The sequence below is a fragment of the Nerophis lumbriciformis genome, linkage group LG04, assembly GCF_033978685.3.
Source record: "Nerophis lumbriciformis linkage group LG04, RoL_Nlum_v2.1, whole genome shotgun sequence".
In the NCBI taxonomy this organism is placed as follows: domain Eukaryota; kingdom Metazoa; phylum Chordata; class Actinopteri; order Syngnathiformes; family Syngnathidae; genus Nerophis; species Nerophis lumbriciformis.
Window position 1 is genome coordinate 57,782,339 of NC_084551.2, and position 24,778 is coordinate 57,807,116.

The 24,778-nt window shown below is 42.1% G+C and overlaps 1 protein-coding gene across 1 annotated transcript; it reads left to right on the plus strand.

Moving 5' to 3' along the window:
- The first annotated feature begins 581 nt into the window (after positions 1-581).
- preb (prolactin regulatory element binding) lies at positions 582-24,778 on the plus strand. The gene is made up of 10 exons (XM_061958383.2): positions 582-757; positions 10,229-10,399; positions 12,032-12,227; positions 16,465-16,715; positions 16,783-16,863; positions 16,938-17,065; positions 17,124-17,297; positions 23,915-23,987; positions 24,048-24,207; positions 24,279-24,778. Exons 2-10 carry the CDS (start codon positions 10,265-10,267, stop codon positions 24,371-24,373), a joined length of 1,293 nt encoding a protein of 430 aa, XP_061814367.1. The 5' UTR covers positions 582-757; positions 10,229-10,264; the 3' UTR covers positions 24,374-24,778.

The window sequence follows — 24,778 nt, forward strand, 5'->3', positions numbered from 1 at the left end:
ATTCTGATTGTTAATTTGCTTTCTTTAAGTAAAAAAAAAGGTCAAAGACAAAGCTATTCGGTTTCTTGTGAGTATATACACTTCACTGCCGATGTGGGGGGGCGCCACCTAAAATCTTGCCTAGGGCGCCAGATTGGTTAGGGCCGGGCCTGATATATATATATATATATATATATATATATATATATATATATATATATATAAAACAAACAAAGTGTAAAGCCATAGGCTCACTCAATTTCAGTAAACAACTTAAATTTGGAACACAGCATCATCGTTTTCACAGCTTGCTTGTTAGAGGGAGAGAGTGTTTTAACGTAGAGTTCTAATTCTTTTTTAAAGGCACAAAAAACAGGTCGGGTATTGAGAAACTTACATTTATGAATATAAAACTTAGCCAATAGTATCATGAGATTGCAAAGGTAAAATTCCTTTTCAATTTTTTATAATATTTGAATATTGTATCTTTAACAACTCGTCATGTATGACTGAAACTTATTTGCGTTTTAAAAAAAGAAAAGCCAAATAAACGCGAGCGTTCGGTGACGTCATCGCGTAAATCACGTCGCCCGTCGCAGCTGACGTGTACCGGAAGTAATGCCGGAAGTAGCTGTGCGCTGCCTGAAGCCGCTATCTGTTCCTTTTTAAAACCTCCTAAAGTCTTCATGTGTCCGAAGCATCATGAAATAATAAGATTGGCAGCGACATACGTGATGAAGTGACGACAGGAATTTAACTCACAACCACTCCAGCACAGGTAGGACTATACAAAGCACTATGCTAATACTAACACGCTATGTAGCCTTTAGCATTGACTTTACTGATCTACCATCATGTTTACACTTATCATTTGATTTCAAACAAATTAAATCATCAAATATGTTTACCGTGCGTCACCGTCACCTCGCCAACATTTATCATATCTGTACGTTCACCTAAAATATCATTCTCTGCATTATTCATGACGTCGTCATTGTTTCTCTGATAGATTACAGCATTATTTGAGCAGATTCATGACGTCATCATTGTTTCTCTGATATATTACAGCATTATTTGAGCAAATTCATGACGTCATCATTGTTTCTCTGATATATTACATTTGTAACAGCCGGAGGGGGCGTGGTTATTAGCAAGCAGTTTTAAAGATGTGGCTGTTCTTCCATCCATCTTCTTCCGCTTATCCGAGGTCGGGTCGCGGGGGCAGCAGCCTAAGCAGGGAAGCCCAGACTTCCCTCTCCCCAGCCACTTCGTCCAGCTCCTCCCGGGGGATCCCGAGGCGTTCCCAGGCCAGCCGGGAGACATAGTCTTCCCAGCGTGTCCTGGGTCTTCCCCGTGGCCTCCTACCGGTCGGACGTGCCCTAAACACCTCCCGAGGGAGGCGATCGGGTGGCATCCTGACCAGATGCCCGAACCACCTCATCTGGCTCCTCTCGATGTGGAGGAGCAGCGGCTTTACTTTGAGCTCCCCCCGGATGACAGAGCTTCTCACCCTATCTCTAAGGGAGAGCCCTGCCACCCGGCGGAGGAAACTCATTTCGGCCGCTTGTACCCGTGATCTTGTCCTTTCGGTCATAACCCAAAGCTCATGACCATAGGTGAGGATGGGAACGTAGATCGACCGGTAAATTGAGAGCTTTGCCTTCCGGCTCAGCTCCTTCTTCACCACAACGGATCGATACAGCGTCCGCATTACTAAAGATGCCGCACCGATCCGCCTGTCGATCTCACGATCCACTCTTCCCTCACTCGTGAACAAGACTCCGAGGTACTTGAACTCCTCCACTTGGGGCAGGGTCTCCTCCCCAACCCGAAGATGGCATTCCACCCTTTTCCGGGCGAGAACCATGGACTCGGACTTGGAGGTGCTGATTCTCATCCCAGTCGCTTCACACTCGGCTGCGAACCGATCCAGCGAGAGCTGAAGATCCTGGCCAGATGAAGCCATCAGGACCACATCATCTGCAAAAAGCAGAGACCTAATCCTGCAGCCACCAAACCAGATCCCCTCAACGCCTTGACTGCGCCTAGAAATTCTGTCCATAAAAGTTATGAACAGAATGGGTGACAAAGGGCAGCCTTGGCGGAGTCCAACCCTCACTGGAAGCGTGTCCGACATACTGCCGGCAATGCGGACCAAGCTCTGACACTGATCATACAGGGAGCGGACCGCCAAAATCAGACAGTCCGATACCCCATACTCTCTGAGCACTCCCCACAGGACTTCCCGAGGGACACGGTCGAATGCCTTCTCCAAGTCCACAAAACACATGTAGACTGGTTGGGCAAACTCCCATGCACCCTCAAGGACCCTGCCGAGAGTATAGAGCTGGTCCACAGTTCCACGACCAGGACGAAAACCACACTGTTCCTCCTGAATCCGAGGTTCGACTATCCGGCGTAGCCTCCTCTCCAGTACAGCTGAATAGACCTTACCGGGAAGGCTGAGGAGTGTGATCCCACGATAGTTAGAACACACCCTCCGGTTCCCCTTCTTAAAGAGAGGAACCACCACCCCGGTCTGCCAATCCAGAGGTACCGCCCCCGATGTCCACGCGATGCTGCAGAGTCTTGTCAACCAAGACAGCCCCACAGCATCCAGAGCCTTAAGGAACTCCGGGCGGATCTCATCCACCCCCGGAATGTGGCTGTTCTAAAAAATAAAAAAAACATACATTAGACTTAGACTTCCTTTTTATTGTCATTCAAATGTGAACTTTACAGTACAGATAAGAAGTTGCATCAGCTCATGGTAGTGCAGGACAAAAAAGCAATAAGGTGCACATATAAATAAATAAATAGGTTACTGTACAGATAAATATATTGCACTTTTGCACATGCATCCACGTTTATGGATGTATGTTATATTGTCTTTATATTCCAGCGAGTTAATCCATTTTGGGGGGAATTGAGGGGATAATTTAATTATGATGCGTTCAAGAGTCTTACGGCCTGAGGGAAGAAGCTGTTACAGAACCTGGAGGTACTGCTTCGGAGGCTGCGCAACCTCTTTCTAGAGTCCAGCAGTGAAAACAGTCCTTGGTGGGGGTGGGAGGAGTCTACAGATTTTCTGAGCCCTGGTCAGGCAGCGGCTTTTTGCCATCTCCTGGATAGGAGGAAGAGGAGTCCTGATGATCTTTTCCGCCGTCCTCACCACTCTCTGGAGAGACTTACAGTCTGAGGCACTGCAGGCTCCAGTCCAGACAGAGATGCTGTTGGTCAGCAGGCTCTCTATAGTGCCTCTGTAGAATGTGCTGAGAGAGCTGTGCTCTTTTCATCCCACGCAAAAAGTGCATGCGTTGCTGAGCTCTTTTTACAAGAGCTCCAGTGTGTAGGGACCAGGTTATATTGTCAGTTATCTGCACCCCCAGGAACTTGGTGCTGCTTGCTATCTCCACTGCTGTGCCGTTGATGAAGAGTGGAGCGTGGCAGGACTGGTGCTTCCTGAAGTCAACGATGATCTCCTTGGTCTTGTTGACATTCAGGACCAAGTTGTTGGTTCTGCACCAGTCAACCAGATGTTTCACCTCCTCCCTGTAGTCCATGTTGTTGTTGTCACGGATGAAGCCCACTACTGTCGTGTACTTCACAATGTGGTTAGTAGTGGACCTGGCGCAGCAGTCATGGGTCATCAACGTGAACAGCAGTGGACTCAGGACGCAGCCCTGGGGGGAACCGGTGCTCAGGGAGATGGCACTGGAGGTGTTGTTGCCCACTCTCACAGATTGGGATCTGTCTGTGAGGAAGTCAAGCAGCCAGTTGCAAAGGGGGGTACTGAATCCAAGGTTTGCTCACCAAGTGCTGTGGGATGATGGTGTTGAATGCTGAGCTGAAGTCCAGGAACAACATCCGCACGTGTGTGTCCTTTCCTTCCAGATGTTCTAAGTTCAGGTGGAGTGCAGAGGAGATGGCGTCCTCTGTGGAGCGGTTAGGGCGATAAACAAACTGGTATGGGTGGAATGTGGGGGGAAGTCTGGAGACAATATATTCTTTTACCAGCCTCTCCAAGCACTTCATTGTGATGGGGGTGAGTGCAATGGGGCGGTAATCATTGAGGGAGGAGATTGTGGGTTTTTTTGGCACTGGGATGATTGTGGCCGTCTTAAAACATGATGGTACCACAGCTTGGGTCAGCGAGATGTTGAAGATGTCCGTGAGAACCCCAGCCAGCTGGTCTTCACATCCCTTAAGCACCTTGCCCGGAATGTCATCAGGTCCCGGTGCTTTCCGGGGGTTCACTCTCCTCAGGGTTTTCCGGACATCCGCTGTGTCCAGGTTGAGCGGCTGCTCATCAGGGCGAGGGATGCATTTTCTCGCCGGAGTGGTGTTAAGTGCCTCAAACCTTGCAAAGTAGTTGTTGAGGTCGTTTAGGAAGCTGATACTGTTGTCACAGGGACCGAGGGCAGCTTTATAGTCCGTGATGACCTGTATGCTCTGCCACATTCGTCTAGTGTTTGTTGGGTTCTCGACGAAGTCCTGCACTTTCTGACTGTGAGCACGCTTTGCAACCTTAATGGCACGGTTCAGGTTAGCTCTAGCTGTTTTTAATGCTACCATGTCGCCAGACATGCTAGGCTAATGACGTACGTATATGTTTAAAAAAAAAGCTGGCACAAGTGGAAAAAAAGACTGAGGAATGCTCATCAAAGACTTATTTGGAACATCCCACAGGTGAACAGGCAAATTGGGAACAGGTGGGTGCCATGATTGGGTATAAAAGCAGCTTCCCAAAAAATGCTCAGTCTTTCACAAGAAAGGATGGGGCGAGGTACACCCCTTTGTCCACAAATGCCTGAGCAAATTGTTTAACAACAGCATTTCTCAACAAGGAATTTAGGGATTTCACCATCAAAAGGTTCAGAGGTTGTAGTGTGAATTACAGCTGCTGCTATATTACTCTTTCTAAATGTACCAATCCTCTTTTTATTGGCAGAAAATTATTTGTATCCTTTTATTGAAGTATTTTTTTATACTTGCATTGTTTTTTTATTGGAAGAATATAGTTTTTCTACTTGCAAATCATTTTTAAATAAAAAAAGTAAAATTGTTTTTATAATTGTGAATACTTGTATTTACTGGGAGAAAATAGTTTTTAGACTTGTGAATCATTTAATTGAAGAAAATGTTTTTTATACTTAGGAATCGTTTTTTACTGGCAACAAATGTTTTTTTATTTTTGCAAATCGTCTTCTTTTTTCATTGAAAAAAATGTTTTATACATGGGGAAATTTTTTTTATTGAAGAACATTTTTTTATACTAGTGAATCTTTTTTTAATAGAATATGTTTTTATACTTGCGAATAATTTTTTTAACAGAGTAAAATTGTTTTTGTAATTGTGATACTTTTTTTTTTTTACTGGCAGAAAATAATTTTTATACAAGAAATGTGTTTTTAGACTTGTGAATCATTTAATGGGAAGAAAATGTTATTTATATTTGCAAATTTCTTTTTTTTCATTGACAAAAACATGTTTTTTATACTTGGGAAACATTTTTTTAATTTAAGATAATTGTTTTTATACTTGCCAATGGTGTTTTTTTTACTGGCAGAAAGTGTTTTTTTTACTTGTGAATCGATTTTTTGTTGAAAAAACATTTTTTAATTGTGAATTGTTTTATAATGGAATAAAATAGTTTTTATACTTTTTTAATAGAGTAACATTTTTTTATAGTTGTAAATAAATAAAAAAATTTACTGGCAGAATATTTGTGAATCTTTTTTTTTATTGAAGAAATGTGTTTTTAGACTCGTGAATCATTTAATTGAAGAAAATGTTCTTATACCTGGGAATCGTTTTTTAATAAAGTAAAAAGGATTTTATAATTCTGAATAAATGTTTTTAATGGAATAAAATAGTTTTTATACTTGTAAATAATTTTTTTAATAGAGTAAAATATTTTTTTATAATTGTGAATCATTTTTTAATGGAATAAACAAATTGTTTTACTTTTAAATAATTTTATGTTTTTGTTTTTATAATTGTGAATATTTTTTTTAATAGAGTAAAATTGTTTTTATAATTGTGAATAATTTTATTTACTGGCCGAAAATAGTTTGTATACTTTTTATTGACGAAATGTGTTTTTAGACTTGTGAATCATTTAATTGAAGAAAATGTTTTTTATACTTGGGAATCGTTTTTTTAGTGGCAGAAAATTGTTTTTATATTTGCAAATCGTTTTTCTTTTTTCATTGACAATGAAATTGTTTTTATACTTGGGAACATTTTTTTTAATTGAAGATAATTGTTTTTATACTTGCGAATAGTGTTTTTACTGGCAGAAAGTGTTTTATTATACTTGCGAATCTTTTTTTTATACAATCTTAAGTAGAAGAAATTTGCTTTTGTATTTACAAATAGATTTTTAACAGAAGTAAATTGTTTTTATACTTGCGAATCGTTTTTTTAATTTGAAGAAAATTGTTGAAGATGGATGGATGGATGTCTTTATACTTACGAATCTTTTTTAAAGAAAAAAAGGTGTTTATATTTGTGAATCATTTGTTTCATTTAAGATAATTGTTCTTATACTTGCAAATCAATGAAAAAAATTTTATACTTGTGAATCGTTTAATTGGAAGCAAATGTTTTTTATACTTGCAAATCAATTTTTTTAAATAATTTTTTTTTTGGATTAATAATAATAGATTAGATTTATATAGCACTTTTTATACTTGTGAATCGTTTTTTTTATTGAAGAAAATAGTTTTTATACTTGCAAATCTTTTTTTAAGAAGATTTTTTTTTAAACACATTTTTTTTAAGTAGACAGAAGTCAAATTGTTTTTATACCTGCGAATCGTTTTTTTTTTTTAAAGAAAAAAATGTTTTTATACTTGCGAATTATTTTTTGAGTATAATCAAATAGTTGTTAAATGATGAATAGTTGTTACTACGTGTGTATTGGAGGCTGGTCCATGTGCACCTTGGTCCACCTCACTCCATGGCAACTTCAAGACTGCTGCTGGCTATCGTGGGGAAACCCTGGCTTTTAGCTCGGTTGTTAGCAGAGACGCAGGAACCAGCTTACAGTGGTGCCGTGACCCGGACGAGAGTCGGGTTTTGGGGGGCGAGCGAATGTGTACTGTTCCTTAGTGAACCTCACTCTCTGGCAACTTCAAGACCACTCCGGCCGGGCTTTTAGCTTGGCCGTTAGCACGCTCGCCTCTCATGCGGAAGACCCAGGTTTGAGTCCCGGGTGGAAGAAGAAAAAAAAACATAGTGTACTGTACAGTAGTCATCACTGAAACTTTGTTCATAGTCTGGGGTCAGGTCGGGACCAGAAACCTTCAAGAAGTCCAAACCTGAGTCCTAGTATCTGCACAGTATGTCTAAGAATGACACCCAGCTAGGGCTGGGCGATATGGCCTTTTTTTAATATTGCGATATTTTAAGGCCATATCGCGATACAGGATATATATGTGGATATTTAGCCTTAGCCTTGAATGAACACTTGATGCATATAATCACAGCAGTATGATGATTCTATGTGTCTACATTAAAACATTCTTCTTCGTACTGCATTAATATATGCTACTTTTAAACTTTCATGCAGAGAAGAAAATCACAACTAAAAAAATCACTATTTTTTTCATACGGTGTTGATCTGGAAATGTTTGCCTAGGCATTTTGATGGTGTGGACGTGTCGCACCGAACGGAGATGTTGACTGCGGCGTAAGCCCTCTTCATTCTCTAGCTAGTGTGTGTGTGACAATCATTGGTACTTTAGCTTTAACAGGTGACTTTTCAAATGATGCTACATATTAGCAGTAATGCTACTTTTTATAGCAACGCTTTCACCCCACACCTTACAAATTACGGTTGTCTGTTCGACATATTCCCACTTGAAGCCAAACCGCCGCCAGACGATGGACCCCCTGCTGTTTTTGGGGGGAATTAATTATTCCTTCATTTGTTACCAGATTCGCACCTTCTTTCTCTCGTATTACCGCTAGCATCACAGCTAACGTTAGCCATGCTGCTACCTCTCTGCTGGGAGATGGCGTATACGTGTATGACGTGACGTATGACGTGACTGTATGTGACGTATGGCGTGACGGTATGTGACGTATGACGTGGCGGTATGTGACGTATGACGTGACGGTATGTGACGTATGACGTGACAGTATGTGACGTGTGACGTGACAGTATGTGACATATGACGTGACATTATGTGACGTATGACGTGACAGTATGTAACGTATGACGTGACAGTATGTGACGTATGTAACGTATGACGTGACATTATGTGACGTATGACGTGACAGTATGTGACGTATGACGTGACGGTATGTGACGTATGACGTGACGGTATGTGACGGTATGTGACGTATGACGTGACGGTATGTGACGTATGACGTGACGGTATGTGACGTATGACGTGACAGTATGTGACGTATGACGTGACAGTATGTGGCGTATTATGTGACGTATGACGTGACCAGAGGTGGGTAGTAACGCGCTACATTTACTCCGTTACATCTACTTGAATAACTTTTGGGATAAATTGTACTTCTAAGAGTAGTTTTAATGCAACATACTTTTACTTAAGTATATTTATAGAGAAGGAACGCTACTTTTACTCCGCTACTTTTATCTACATTCAGCTCGCTACTCGCTACTAATTTTTATCGATCTGTTAATGCACGCTTTGTTTGTTTTGGTTTGTCAGACAGACCTTCAAAGTGCCTGCCTTACTGGTGACGTTTCACTTCGTTCCACCAATCAGATGCAGTCACTGGTGACGTTGGACCAATCAAACAGAGCCAGGTGGTCACATGACCTGACTTAAACAAGTTGAAAAACTTATTGGGGTGTTATCATTTAGTGGTCAATTGTACGGAATGTGTACTGTACTGTGCAATCTAATAATAAAAGTTCCAATCAATCAATCAAAAGTGTGAAGGAAAAAATATACTTTTTTATTTCAACCGTACCTCCCGTCAAAAGCCTAAAGACTGACCGCACATGAGGACGTTCCTGTCTTCACAATAAAAGTGCCGCTCCATAGCGCCTGCGCTTTCAAAACAAGAGTCTCCGAAAGCCAGCGCAAACAAGCTAGCAAGCTACGGAGTTTGACGCCAATATGTTTATTGTAAAGTGTATAAAAACGAATATGGAAGCTGGACAAATAAGATGCCAAAAACCCACCACTTTCATGTGGTATTAGACAGAAAGGAGGAACTTTTTTTCTCCTCCATTTGAAAACGTGGACGTTATCATCACTACTGTCTGATTACAATCAACGCAAGTCATCAGAATCAGGTAATACACCAACTTATATGGGGGCATGTCAGTCAGTTTAGATTCCAGTGTATATTTGGGGGAGAATGCTATTCTAAAGTTTGAGCGCAGAAGTGAGGTTTCTTAGATAAATGCAGCTGATTGAGCGTCCGTGAAGAGAGTCCGTTACAGCACAAAGGGCAGGATGGGTGATCGGAGCGTAGGGTAGTCTCGGAACTCTTTCAGGTAGCTGAAAGAGTTTTCTTCATGAAAGAAAGGAATCTATATGTTAAACATGCATGTATACCTTTAACATGTAAACAAAAACAGCAAAATAAATACATGTAAATTATATACTGTATATATCAATGTATATGTATGTGTATATATATATATATATATATATATATGATATGAGTGTGTATGTTACTCATCAGTTACTCAGTACTTGAGTAGTGTTTTCACAACATACTTTTTACTTTTACTCAAGTCAATATTTGGGTGACTACTCCTTACTTTTACTTGAGTAATAAATCTCTAAAGTAACAGTACTCTTACTTGAGTACAATTTCTGGCTACTCTACCCACCTCTGGACGTGACCGTATGTGACGTATGACGTGACAGTATGTGACGTATGACGTGACAGTATGTGACGTATGACGTGACAGTATGTGACGTATGACGTGACAGTATGTGACGTATGACGTGACAGTATGTGACGTATGACGTGACAGTATGTGACGTATGACGTGACAGTATGTGACGTATGATGTGACAGTATGTGACGTGTGTAAGAAGGTGCGCTTGTCTGTCTGTGAGAAGGAGAGACAAGAAAGCGCGAGTAAAGCCTGTAGTTTAATGCCCGCAGCTAAAAGCAACTGCGTGAGAATGCATACTCAAATATCACAATATAGTCATTTTTATATCGCACAGAGACCAACCCGCGATATATCGCGCATATCAATATATCGCCCAGTCCTACACCCAGCTATGTTTTATTCCAGGCGCGTGTATGAAGAACTGGACCTTGCAAGACAACAATGGGCAAACGGAAGGTTCCAGATCTGTACAGAGCCCCCTTTCCCCTCTATTCCATTAAAGTGGACCCCAAAACTGGGCTGGTGATCTTGGCAGGAGGAGGAGGAGCTTCCAAGACTGGCATCAAGAATGCTGTGGTAAGCATCACGCATACAGGACTACACTTTCTAGCACTTTCCAAGTGCTCAATGAATGACAAATATCAATAGTCAATCATTATTGTGGCCACTGATTGGTTTAGTCGCTGCAAAGTAGGATTTTTTCAAATAATACTATTAAATAAACAACATGAAGACATGCAATAAAAGGTGAAATGTAAGTTGCAATATTGACTATAATAACGCAAAGCTGATAGAATAATAATCAATCCAATGAGTTATTGGACTATTCAAGGCTCCAATTACTTGATATTAAATATTCTACGTTTTCTGTGGCATATTTTGTGTATTTTCCAGTGAAATAATATCATCATAACATGATAAAAACCTATAATCCAGGGGTAGAGTGAAGTGTGACTTTCTAAGTCATTATTTCATTCAGTGGCGCCCTGATCAAAAATTGCTCAAAAATGATCATGAATTCTAATCAATCAGTTATTTTTGCATCAAAAATTGAACTTTTACATTTTTTGTTGAGGAAAATGTTTCAGGTTGTTAGTTTTTGCCATGAAAACCCAGAGCAGATATACTGTACATGTTCCTTTGAACATGTATATCTGTTTTTATATTTGCAAATTGTTGTTTTTTCATTGACAAAAGAATTGTTTTTATACTTGGGAAACGTTTTTTTTTTACAGAAGATATACTTGTGAATAGTGTTTTTTTTACTGTCAGAAAGTGTTTTTTATACTTGCGAATCGATTTGTTTATTGAAAAAAATTGTTTTTATACTTGCAAATCTTTTTTTAAATATTTTTTATACAATCTTAAGTAGAAGAAATGTGTTTTTGTATTTACAAATAGATTTTTAACAGAAGTTAAAAAAATTATACTTGCGAATAATTTTTTGAATTTGAAGAAAATTGGTGAAAATGGATGGATGTTTTTATACTTGTGAATCTTTTTTAAAGAAAAAAAAGTGTTCATATTTGTGAATCATTTGTTTCATTTAAGATAATTTTTCTTTTACTTGCAAATCAATGAAAATATGTTTTACTTTTGAATCGTTTTTTAATTGAAGACATTTGTTTTTATACTTGCAAATCTTTTAATAGACAACATGTTTATACTTGTGAATCGTTTTTTTAATTTGAAAGTAATGTTTTTTATTCTTGTGAATACATTTTTGAAAGAAAAAAATGTTTTTATTAATAATAACCAAGAAAATTGTCTCTATTTACCAATCCCCTTTTTTTTTTTGCAGAAAATTGTTTTTATTCAGGTAAGTCCTTTTATTGAAGTATTTTTTTATACTTGCAAATTGTTTTTTTAATGGAAGAAAATAGTTTTTATACTAGCCGGAGATTCAAGAAATACGGTACACGATGCACTTACCCGTGTAAAAAATGTTGAGAGGAGGCCCTTAAACGCTGGTTTAGTGTGGCTGAAACGGGGCTTAGGCTAAATAATTATTCCTTTAAGGGGTTATCCAGCTTAGTGTAGACATAGCCTTTGACACACAGTTTGTGTGACAATGTGGACTACTTCTATATGACATTCCTCACTCTTCCCTGCTCACAAACACCCTGGAGGAAAAACGTTTGGCTCGTCTATGAGCTTGCAAATACAAAGGTGGCGTTTGCTCAACGGGCTTGTGACTTTGTACCTCAGCACTTCCTGGAGGTGCAGCTGCTCGGGGAGAACCAGCACAGTGCCAGCCTGCTTCACTCCCACGACACGGACACACGTGCCACCATGAACCTGGCCTTGGGCGACGGCGTGATTGCGGCGGGCCAGGACGGACGCTGCGCTCTGATGAAGTTTGACTCGGCGCAGAAAGGTGCGAGCAGCCTTGCTGCTAATGAAGGTATGTCACTGAACTACCACTTGAAGCCCACCCAACACACAAGTCATAATACACCTTCTACCTCGCCAAGACTTCCAGGTTTAGGAACAGGCTAAGAAGTCCCAGGATGCAGCGTTAAAAAGAAGGAAGTCTTTGTCACAGACTGCCTTGTTGTTAGAAGGATGCCAGTGGTCCCGACTAACCACCCTTATTGGTGGTCAAAAGTGTACATACACTTGTAAAGAACATCATGTCATGGCTGTCTTGACTTTACAATTATTTCTTATTTTTTTGTGATGTAGTGATTGGAGCACATACTTGTTGCTCACAAAAAACATTCATGAAGTTTGCTTCTTTTATGAATTTATTATGGCTCTACTGAAAATGTGAGGGTCAAAAGTATACATACAGCAATGTTAATATTTGCTTACATGTCCCTTGGCAAGTTTACCTGCAATAAGGCGCTTTTGGTAGCCATCCACAAGCTTCTGCTTGACCACTTGACCACTAAATTGCTGCAGTTCAGCTAAATGTGTTGCTTTTCTGACATCAGAATCAGAATAGGTTTTTTTTATTGCCATTGTTTGAGAACGGGTTCACAAAGTAGGAATTTTTCTGATGACATGGACTTGTTTCTTCAGCATTGTCCACACCTTTAAGTCAGGACTTTGGGAAGGCCATTCTAAAACCTTCATTCTAGCCCGATTTAGCCATTCCTTTACCACTTTTGATGTGTGATTGGGGTCATTGTCCTGTTGGAACACCCAACTGCGCCCAAGACTCCATTTTTGTCTCATCTGACATCACATGCACAAAGATAAGACCATCTGGAGGAAAGTTCTGTGGTCAGATGAAACAAACATTGAGCTGTTTGGCCACAATACCCAATATGGAAAGAAGAGATGCTCATAACGGAGAGCGCTGGGGCAGAATTTTGTGAAAGCATGCTTGCCCAAGACAAAGTTCCACCTCTGGACTCACTACTACTGGTTCCAACTGAACACAAGTGTGTGACAGTTTGTGAGTTTCCCCGCAGTGACCAACTATCTCGGTCTATTGCCCCGTGACCATTGGCGATGTGCTCTTCTGATCACCGGGCGGCTGAGACAGGCCACTTCAGGTGCTGTGCTCCCCGAACTCGGCCTGCCAGGCTTGCTAAGTGGACTGGGTTTTGTCTGGTCTCTCACCTTTGACCTGTCTGGCTTGGGGTACAAGCCCCCTGCCAGCATAGCTCTCAGGGTTATTGCGACACACAAGCCAATGCACCGGTCCATAGAACAGCATTTGTAGCAATTAAGATCAAGATGTGAAAGGGAGTTACTCGTGGGCTCCACCCACTACATGTAGGTAAGAACAGGTAGTGACCCATCGGGCACTTTAGGGTGTCATCAGCATCATTTTCGCCGCTAGGCTCCACCCACTACATGTAGGTATGAACATGTGCACTTCAGGGTGTCATCATCATTTCTACCAAACAAGATCAAGATCTGAATTTGTTGAGCCGACTTATTTACGTTGTGTGGCGAATCATCGGAGCGATATTTAGCGCCGTGCCACGCCCACATTTTATGGCGTAGGTAAAATTTGTTCGCAATTTATTATGGCCTCTATGTGTAGTACCTGTACATTTTAACTGACACACACACACACACGTCACAACACTATTGTCTTGTGGTGTTCATGACCTTTCTCCACCACCGTATATCAACACCACTTTTGTTTTGAACATCTTCATTATTAAAAGTACTCATCTTCATGTCAAGTCTATAGTTCTTAAATCGAATGTTTTTTTTTTCTAGTGTCGATAATATCGATCGATTCCACCTTAATACAATCTTGGATCAATGCCTATCTCTTGCCAAGCACAGATCGATATACTTGAAATGTGGGTAATATAAATGGATGTATCGATCAATCGTAATGGCTGACGCTGCTGGTGTCAGGCAGTCCGTGAGTCTATCAACGTGCAGTTATCAATCACCCTTTTCCCATCATTTTCACTTACAACACCAATACTAACCCAGTGTTGGTGCTAGGAACTTTCAAAATGGGGTTCCAGGGACCCCATAAAGTCATAAAAATGGGGTCCCACAGTCAATTTTTGGGGTCCCACTTTTTTGTAAGCGTTTTGAAAACAACTGATAAATGTATGCATTATAATGTTATATCTCACATTCTATATTGTGTTTTGTCATAAACGTTACTTCATTCGTTAAAAAAATAATACAAAAGAAAATAAATGTTTATGCATATGTAAATGTATTCACTTATAAACATTCATTCACTTTCTTCTTTCCTTCATGGATCTAAACTTTACCTCTACTTTTTTCTATATTTGTATTTAATAAGTTGTATCTGTATTTATTTCAGTATAAAAATGTAAAAAGTTGTTTGCTTGGGTCATGAAATGATGACAATGGTGTGCCAGGGCATACATACATTATTTATTTATTTATTTAAAACTCTAGAGTCGACATCAACTTCACATCCATCCCTCAATTCTAAGTTTTTTTTTATTTACTTTTTTGATGTTGTTTTTTTGTTTGTTTGTTTTCTGCCCTTTTTGTCAAAGAAAACTATGGTTTTTTTATGGCAAACACACAAAATATGCAAAATCTTCCACAAAAAGTATTTTTCAAAATGTAATATTTGATGTGAAGTAACGGGAGCCTTGGATAGGTCAATAATTCATAAAAACATTGATTTTGAGTCAATATTATGTTTTGAGCAATGACAGTTTTAAACAGCTTTGTTTTTTTAGTCAACATTGCAACTTTTTCTAAATTACATTTCACCTGTAAGCTATTTTATTCCACGTTTGTTGTGTTTTTGTTTATTTGAATAGTATTTTTAGAATGTGCCGTGGGCCTTTAAAACATTAGCTGCGGGCCCCAAATGGCCTCCGGGCCACACTTTTGACACCCCTGCTATAGATTATAAAAAATGACATCTGATAAGTCTATGGATAAAACGTTGATCATAACGCACAGTCAGCATCTCTGCTTCAGTAAACAATGAGGGTGATGATGTCACTCGCTAACTTGTCAGCCATTTCTCCAAGAGACTCCTTTTCAACACTCCTCGTACATTACCACTTCAAAGGGCACATGTTTGTTGACTTACAAAGTATGCTTTTGGGGTGGAGGAGTCTGGCTAGCCTGACTCCATCCTCGAACAATGTTGATCCAGCGGGAGATAAAAGTGAAGTCACAAAGAGTAAAGACTAAAACAAGTCATTTACTGGAGAGATGGCACAGGATGAAGTTAAAACTTTACACTCCCCTTAGTGTTTACCGTCCAGTCTTTCTTTTGACAGCCCCTCGCGATAAAGTTGTCCGAGTGCATTATTTGTCATTGATAAAACTTTCAAAGAATCTAAATTCACGACCAAAAAACGGGCATGGAAATTTGACTCAGCAAACATAAACAAAACAAAACACCGGCGGAAAGCGATAATTGATCAAATAAAAACCAAACCGGGCTTCCGTAATTGCGCGTCCTTTCTGGTTTCAATGCGTTAAAAGACAGAAAAAGTGCGTTAACGCCAACATTGCTAACCGTTAGGTGTTTGATGTAATGAATGTTAAATCCCTTGTTGGAGTGGTCTGTGTCACGTTCAAACACTGAGGACATCTATTAAACAAGACAAAAGGCAAGGAATCAAACAGAGACAGAATTCAATTTGGACTCAATATTGAGGAGAGACATGGCCACTGCACTCTCTGTACAGTCCTGCACCACGCTCTGACGAAGAAGGTTTTCGTCTCCTCATTTATTCAGATGTTCAATGTTCACGCACTAACACATGTCACAGCAGGAATGGGACGTATGTAAAACAGTCATTGTTTTCGGTCGCTTTGAAGACCAAGAAGAGGATTTCTCGGGCTTGGGCTCTTCCTGGATCCAGCTGGGGCAGGTGTTGGAGGACAATGGATAACCCCTCCCGTCTCCTGACCACAGCAACTTCAAGAGGGCAGCGGGTCGTAAATAGCGTTGACCTCGGTTACCAAATAGTTGGAAGAGAGTTTGTGAAATACTTCAGAGAGAGTTCGTTTAACACTTCAAAGAGAGTTCCTCTGGAAGTTGAGCAGATCCTGCCATCTGTCCGTGTTGAAATCACAGTGGCGTTTCACGAGCCTTCTTCCTCTTGTTAGGCCTCGAAAGACAGCATTCATAATACAACGTTTCTTTTGTGATAACTTACAAACAATTATTCCAACAGTCTGTTGAAAGAAAGTCTTGATGTTTGTGTTGGCAGTGAACAACATGCCACAAGGCAGTGCCAGGCAACGAGCCGGCAGAAAGAGCAAAGGTGCTCAGGATGATGCTTCCGCCTGCGAGGATAAGTCACATACGAAAGATGAGACGGCACACATATCTGTGACGGGAATTACTGAACTGCAGTCAGACGAGAACCCTCAGGACCCACTCCAAAAGGTGGTCCGATTTAGTCCTGACCTGAGCCTGCTCCTCACTGGAGGCACAGACGGACACATCAGAGTCTGGGAGGTAAACACAAACTCAAGAGTTCTTGGTGCTGCCAATCACCTGAATCCTGACCCTTCTTGTTTTCCAGTTTCCATCCCTGAAGAAAAAACTGGACTTCCAAGCACACAAAGGAGAAATAGAAGACCTGGATGTGAGCCAAGAAAACAAGGTAGCACAATAACATCTTCGTAACAGCAGACATTGATTCTTTGGTAAGTCAATATGTTGATGGTTGTCACGCAGCACCTGGTGACGGTTGGCAGAGACTTTGCTTGCAGCGTGTGGAGCAACAACCAACTGGTCACCACTCTTAAGTGGCATGAAACCATGCCTCAAATGGCTGAAAAGACCTATCGCTATATGGCTTGCAGGTAAGTTCAGTGGACATGACATAACTTTCACTTCATCCGCTCATGTGGTCTCTGTCAGGTTTGGTAAGGTAGAAGACCAAAAAGATGCTCTGAGGCTTTACACGGTTCAGATCCCCCACAAGCGAGAGCGCAAACCTCCACCTTGCTACCTGACAAAGTGGGACGGCAAGAGCTTCCTGCCAATGCTGACTGCTCCCTGCGGGGCCGAGGTCATCTCCAGCCTGGCGATCAGGTACGTGTCAAATGCAGGCAGGGGAAAGTGCAAGAACATACCTGGTTTTAAAGGGGAACATTATCACCAGACCTATGTAAGCGTCAATATATACCTTGATGTTGCAGAAAAAAGACCAGATATTTTTTTAACCGATTTCCGAACTCTAAATGGGTGAATTTTGGCGAATTAAACGCCTTTCTATTATTCGCTCTCGGAGCGATGACATCACATCGGGAAGCAATCCGCCATTTTCTCAAACACCGAGTCAAATCAGCTCTTTTATTTTCCGTTTTTTCGACTGTTTTCCGTACCTTGGAGACATCATGCCTCGTCGGTGTGTTGTCGGAGGGTGTAACAACACCAACAGGGACGGATTCAAGTTGCACCAGTGGCCCAAAGATGCGAAAGTGGCAAGAAATTGGACGTTTGTTCCGCACACTTTACCGACGAAAGCTATGCTACGACAGAGATGGCAAGAATGTGTGGATATCCTGCGACACTCAAAGCAGATGCATTTCCAACCATAAAGTCAAAGAAATCTGCCGCCAGACCCCCATTGAATCTGCCGGAGTGTGTGAGCAATTCAGGGACAAAGGACCTCGCTAGCACGGCAAGCAATGGCGGCAGTTTGTTCCCGCAGACGAGCGAGCTAAACCCCCCTGGATGTCTTGGCTCACACCGTCCCTTATGCCACCGAAGATGATCAAGAGAAGAATATCGACCCTAGCTTCCCTGGCCTGCTGACATCTAGTCCAAAACTGGACAGATCAGCTTTCAGGAAAAGAGCGCGGATGAGGGTATGTCTACAGAATATATTAATTGATGAAAATTGGGCTGTCTGCACTCTCAAAGTGCATGTTGTTGCCAAATGTATTTCATATGCTGTAAACCTAGTTCATAGTTGTTAGTTTCCTTTAATGCCAAACAAACACATACCAATCGTTGGTTAGAAGGCGATCGCCGAATTCGTCCTCGCTTTCTCCCGTGTCGCCGGCTGTCGTGTCGTTTTCGTCGGTTTCGCTTGCATACGGTTCAAACCGATATGGCTCAATAGCTTCAGTTTCTTCTTCAATTTGGTTTTCGCTACCTGCCTCCACACTACAACCATCCGTTTCAATACATGCGTAATCTGTTGAATCGCTTAAGCCGCTGAAATCCGAGTCTGAATCCGAGCTAATGTCGCTATAGCTTACTGTTCTTTCCGCCATGTTTGAGTTGGCTTCACTATGTGACGTCACAGGAAAATGGACGGGTGTATATAACGATGGTTAAAATCAGGCACTTTGAAGCTTTTTTTAGGGATATTGCGTGATGGGTAAAATTTTGAAAAAAACTTCGAAAAATAAAATAAGCCACTGGGAACTGATTTTTAATGGTTTTGACCCTTCTGAAATTGTGATAATGTTCCCCTTTAAGGTGTATTACTTTGGAATCAATGGGGCTACTTTCTTAAACTACTTTTGTGGTCAAACTAGCTGCCTTTTGTTAGTCTTCACCTAATATTCAGTTGTGATGTCTAGTCATGACTAGCAGAAGACTGCAATACAGTGGAACCTCCATTTGCCGCCTTTTCAGTCTAGGAACCTTTAAATGCAGCCAAATATGCCTCGGTGTGCGAGCCATGATCGCTTCATTCATTTGTTCATGTTGTGTGCTGCTGGAAGCTCTACGGGTGATGACATCGCTTCCTGTCCACGCCATTTTGAAGAGGCGGGTCCCCGAAGTCACATCCTGTTTACATAGGACATAGCCCATGAATTGGCTCACAAATGTGGAAGAAACAAGTCCACAATTGCCACTGTTATTATAAAAGGATGTTTATATGGTTGCCCACTTTGCCAAAGGGGTTAAATATCTTGGCGAGAAAGTGCCAGTCCAGGTGCAAAAGCTGTTGCTGGTGTCGCTAAATGAGAAGCAGCTAGCATTTCCGAGGTTATCATTTGAGAGAAGCCTCAAATGGCCACTTGATGTCCAAAAGTGAGCAGGCTGGAACCAACACAAAAGAACAATTTAGGGCGTCGGTGCAGCAAAGCGAGGCTGCTCAGACAAAGTTGACGCCTCAAGGATTTTTTCGGCAAAGGGGGTTTCTAATTTATCTCGTTTTTAACTGTGATAAACCAGGCTTGTTTTTCTTTTTAATATTTATTTATTCATTTGATAGGGAAATCATAATACTGGTACTGAGAAACAACACTTTCTCCCCTAAAAAAAGCAAAGAATTAAAATGGTGGGTGGCAATGGACTGCCTTCCTCTTCACCACAAGCAGACAGAAAATCAAACAAACTAAAAAAAACAAAACAAGTAAAAAAAAAAATCCAAAACCTACAGAGAAGTTTTACTGAATAAAAACAAAAAGAGGATTGAGGTAAGTGGAAAGGTTCATTGTCAACAGTGAGTGTCACATTTGTCCTCCAGTGTCACAATCACAAGAGGTTTTATTGCTCTTGTTTGAGAACGGGTTCACAAACTAGGATTTTTTTGTCCATGGTGCAACATAAAAGACATATAACACAGAATAGGTAATAACATGAGCTGTAACTGAGCTATCACATCTGTTATTGTTCATGTGCCTGATGACCGAGGGAAAAAAGTGTTGAGGTGGCGGGAGGTGTGGGTCTGGATGGACCGTAGTCTCCTGCCTGAGGGGTGAGAAGAGTCAGCTGTGATCCCACCCACACGCCTCCTGGTCCTGGAGGAGAACAAGTCCTGGAGGGATGGGAGCTTGCAGCCAATCACCTTCTCAGCAGCACGTACCATGCGCTGCAGTCCATGCTTGTCTCGGACTGTGGCGCCGGGGAACCACACGGTGATGGAGGAGGTGAGGATGGACTCCATGATGGCTGAGTAGAACTGTACCAGCATCTCGGTCGGCACCTTAAGTTTCCTCAGCTGCCGCAGGAAGTACATCCTCTGCTGGGCCTTCTTGATGAGGGAGCTGATGGTCGGCTCCCACTTGAGGTCTTGGATGATGGTGGTGCCCAAGAAACGGAAGGAGTCCACGGGGGGTGGGGGGAGTCCATCAGGGTGAAGGGGGATGGTGGGGCTCCACTGTATTCTGGGCGTTCAGCTCCAGGTTGTTGTGGATGCACCAGGACGCCAGCCGGTCCACCTCTCTCCTGTAGGCGGACTCATCGCCATCCGAGATGAGCCCGATGAGGGTGGTGTCATCCTATAGACTTTTTTTTTTTTTTTTTTTTAAACATGCCAGAGGGGACCTTTTATCACAGCAAAAGAGAATGCAGTACCGGGGACACGAGCTGATGAAGGACACTGCTAGTGTGTGCTAACGCTAGCGGTGGCTGGGAGGTGAAGCAATACTTATTTACCATTCCCAGACTGGTCAACAAATGCCACAAATATTGTTGTCGTGTTTGGATAAAAAAAGAGGTCATTGAGCCATTGCCCGCTTGTTATGGTTTATTGATACATGAGCAGTATTCATACACATAGTGTCATCATAGTGTGCAATTAAAAAAAAAAAAAAATACAGACTTTTGTCCAGGCAAGAACCAATTATTCATGTTTACATTGTTTTTTATGGGGAAATCTGTTTCATTAAACACTGTCTTTGTATCAGCACTATTGCTGTTTTTACTCTGCCTCCATTGTGCTGAAAAATATATAGAACTATGGGTTTTTATTTTGGGTTTTTTTGGCCGCTATCACAGCATCGTCATATCCTGTTGAGGAAATAAAAGTTTGTGGAACAAATTGGGGCACTTATGAAACGAGGCTGGGACTTCTGGGGGAACTTTTTTTTTTTACCGAAAGTGGCTCCGAAGGGATTGAAGCCTAACTCATGGGAAAAGTCCATGGACTTGGGGAAGGACCAACAGACCTGAAGGTATCAAAGTACCTCAAAATGGACCATCTTCCCCCCAAAAAGGTCTCAAGGGACCCAAAAATGAACTTACCCCTTTCAGTGAGGGATTGGGGCCTAGTCCATGGACTTGGGGAAGGTTCCAACAGACCTGAAGGGCTCAAAGTACCTCAAAATGGACCATATTCCCCCTAAAGGACCCAAAAATGGACTTACCCCTAGGAGTGAGGGATTGGGGACTAGCTACTGGGAAAAGTCCATGGACTTGGGGCGGCATAGCTCGATTGATAGAGTGGCGGTGCCAGCAACTTGAGGATTCCAGGTTCGAGCCCCGCTTCCGCCATCTTAGTCACTGCTGTTGTGTCCTTGGGCAAGACACTTTACCCACCTGCTCCCAGTGCCACCCACACTGCTTTAAATGTAACTTAGATATTGGCTTTCACTATGTAAAAGCGCTTTGAGTCACTAGAGAAAAGCGCTATATAAATATAATTCACACACTTCACTGACTTGGGGAAGGACCAACAGACCTGAAGGTCTCAAAGTACCTCAAAATGGACCCAAAAATGGACTTACCCCTCTAAGTGAGGGATTGGGGCCTAGCTACTGTAAAAAGTCCATGAACTTAGGGAAGGACCAACAGACCTGAAGGTCTTAAAGTACCTCAAAATGGACCCAAAAATTGACTTACCCCTCTAAGTGAGGGATTGGGGCCTAGCTACTGTAAAAAATCCATGAACTTAGGGAAGGACCAACGGACCTGAAGGTCTTAAAGTACCTCAAAATGGACTATCTTCTCCCTAAAGGACCCAAAAATTAACTTACCCCTCCCTATAAGTGAGGGTTTGGGGCCCCGCGACTGGGAAAAGTCCATGGACTTGGGGAACGACCAACAGACCTGAAGGGCTCAAAGTACCTCAAAATGGACCATATTCCCCCTAAAGGACCCAAAAATGGACTTACCGGTACCCCTAGGAGTGAGGGATTGGGGACTAGCTACTGGGAAAAGTCCATGGACTTGGGGCGGCATAGCTCGATTGATAGAGTGGCCGTGCCAGCAACTTGAGGATTCCAGGTTCGATCCCCGCTTCCGCCATCCTAGTCACTGCTGTTGTGTCCTTGGGCAAGACACTTTACCCACCTGCTCCCAGTGCCACCCACATTGCTTTAAATGTAACTTAGATATTGGCTTTCACTATGTAAAAGCGCTTTGAGTCACTAGAGAAAAGCGCTATATAAATATAATTCACACACTTCACTGACTTGGGGAAGGACCAACAGACCTGAAGGTCTCAAAGTACCTCAAAATGGACCCAAAAATGGACTTACCCCTCTAAGTGAGGGATTGGGGCCTAGCTACTGTAAAAAGTCCATGAACTTAGGGAAGGACCAACAGACCTGAAGGTCTTAAAGCACCTCAAAATGGACTATCTTCTCCCTAAAGGACCCAAAAATTAACTTACCCCTCCCTATAAGTGAGGGTTTGGGGCCCCGCGACTGGGAAAAGTCCATGGACTTGGGGAACGACCAACAGACAAGAAGGTGCCAAAGGACCCACCAATGTACTTACCATATTTTCCGCACCATAAGGCGCCCTGGGTTAAAAGCCGCGCCTTCAATGAACGGCATATTTCAAAACTTTGTCCACCTATAAGCCGCCCGGTGTTGTAAGCCGCATCTAACTGCGCTAAAGGAATGTCAAAAAAACAGTCAGATAGGTCAGTCAAACTTTAATAATATATTAAAAACCAGCGTTCTAACAACTCTGTTCACTCCCAAAATGTACGCAAATGTGCAATCACAAACATACATATATCAACATGGACAGAGCTGCGTGAAAAAAGCCACCCGGCCTCTTCGCGTAAACTTAAACTTACCATAACCACTCGCTCATCTTTTCTTCATCCATCCATCCCTTCGAGTTAGCTTTTATGATGACGCCGACTGGAAAGGTCTCTTTTGGCAAGGTCTTCCTTTTGAATATCACCATGGGTGGAAGTTTCATTAGCATGGCAAGCTAGAACCACAGTGAAGGATGACTTCTCATTCCCTGTGGTGCGAATATTCACCGTACGTGCTCCCGTTCCACAGTGCGGTTCACAGGAATATCAGTTGCTGTGAAATACGGTAGTAATCCGTGTGCGGATGGAGAGATTGCGTCTTTTCATGAACCGGATCCTTGTCGCTTTGTAGGAGCCATTTTGTGGTCTTTACAGATGTAAACACACAAAGGAAATGAAACGTACGGTGATATCCGCGCGCTTTTTCTTCTTCTACGCGGGCGGGTGGTTGCTTACAGTAGAAGAAGAAGCGCTTCCTGTTCTATGGGGGCGGGTGCTTACCTTGGTGGTTGCTTGCGTAGAAGAAGAAGCGCTTCCTGTTCTACCGGGAAAAAAGATGGCAGCTGTTTACCAAAGTTGCGAGACCGAAACTTTATGAAAATGAATCTTAATATTTATCCATATATAAAGCGCACCGGGTTAAAAGCCGCACTGTCAGCTTTTGAGTAAATTTGTGGTTTTTAGGTGCGGCTAATAGTGCGGAAAATACGGTACCCCTTTAAGTCCCAGTGCTCCAAAAGGTCTGAGATGTACCCAAAGAGTCTGTAGGTGGGTCCAAAGCCCTTTTTTGGAGCGTTTTGGTAACCCCATTTATCTCCGGGACCACTTGGGTTCTTTTGGGACCTTCCCGGACCCCTGCGGGGCCTAAATGGGTTGAGTTTGGACTTGGTAGGTAGTGTCTTCTAATGTATTGTGTTATACGGTGAGGTACCTGGAGAGTTCTAGTACTACTTGTAAAACCTTGTCTTTGCAGTGACTCAGGAACATTTCTTGGACTTGGAACTGTGACAGGATCGGTGGCTATCTACATCGCTTTCTCCCTTCAGGTAAAGACACTGTGGAGCCCGGACGGACATAATGAGGACGATAATGTGTTGTCACCGTAGAGGTTATACTACGTACACGAGTCCCATGGCATCGTTGTGACAGACCTGGCCTTCCTTCCTGACACCTTGAAAGGCTGCGATATGAGAGGCAAGATTGAAACCGCCATGTTCAGCGTCGCTGTGGACAGTCGCTGTCAACTCCACGCTGTTCCTAACCCCAGTAAGTCCATGGTCACCATCCACGCTCCTCCCTCCTGCTAGACTCCTTAGGTTCCTCTTTTGCTGTTTCAGGAACATATCCCATCTGGCTGGTCTTGTTCATCTGTGGCCTGCTGGTGGTGGGGATAGTCCTGCTTCTCCAGCACTTCTTCCCAGGGCTCTTTTAAGTCATCTTTTTACTGAGGAGCTTCAATCTACCTTCAGACCAGCCAATACATCTCAGGTTGGTTCGTCTCCCAAACCGGGATCGGACTTCTTTGGAATCATGAACGTTCCAAGTTTGGGAGTCTTCCATTCAAATATTGGAGGATATAGAAATGATTCATCATAATGAAAAAAATCACGTAACGCACATGAATTTGTACATTTTACAGTCTGTTTTAAAGTTATTTTCTCTTTGAGTGGAATCATATTGATGTCAGAGCAGAGGTGAGGCACCGAGTCTATGGTGGACCATCCTGGTCTATACAACAGTCTGTCTTGGGTTTTCATCCAAAACCTGTCCCTCCTGGTTGGTGCGTACACAAGCCTCATAGATGAGCCTCGCCGCCAAAATAAATATGTTCTCTTTA

Excerpts from the sequence above, each read along its gene's own strand:
- preb (XM_061958383.2), top strand. The coding sequence starts at position 10,265 with ATGGGCAAACGGAAGGTTCCAGATCTGTACAGAGCCCCCTTTCCCCTC. Across the intron at positions 10,400-12,031 it reads CTGGCATCAAGAATGCTGTG|CACTTCCTGGAGGTGCAGCT; the intron begins GTAAGCATCACG and ends TTTGTACCTCAG. Across the intron at positions 12,228-16,464 it reads CAGCCTTGCTGCTAATGAAG|TGAACAACATGCCACAAGGC; the intron begins GTATGTCACTGA and ends TTGTGTTGGCAG.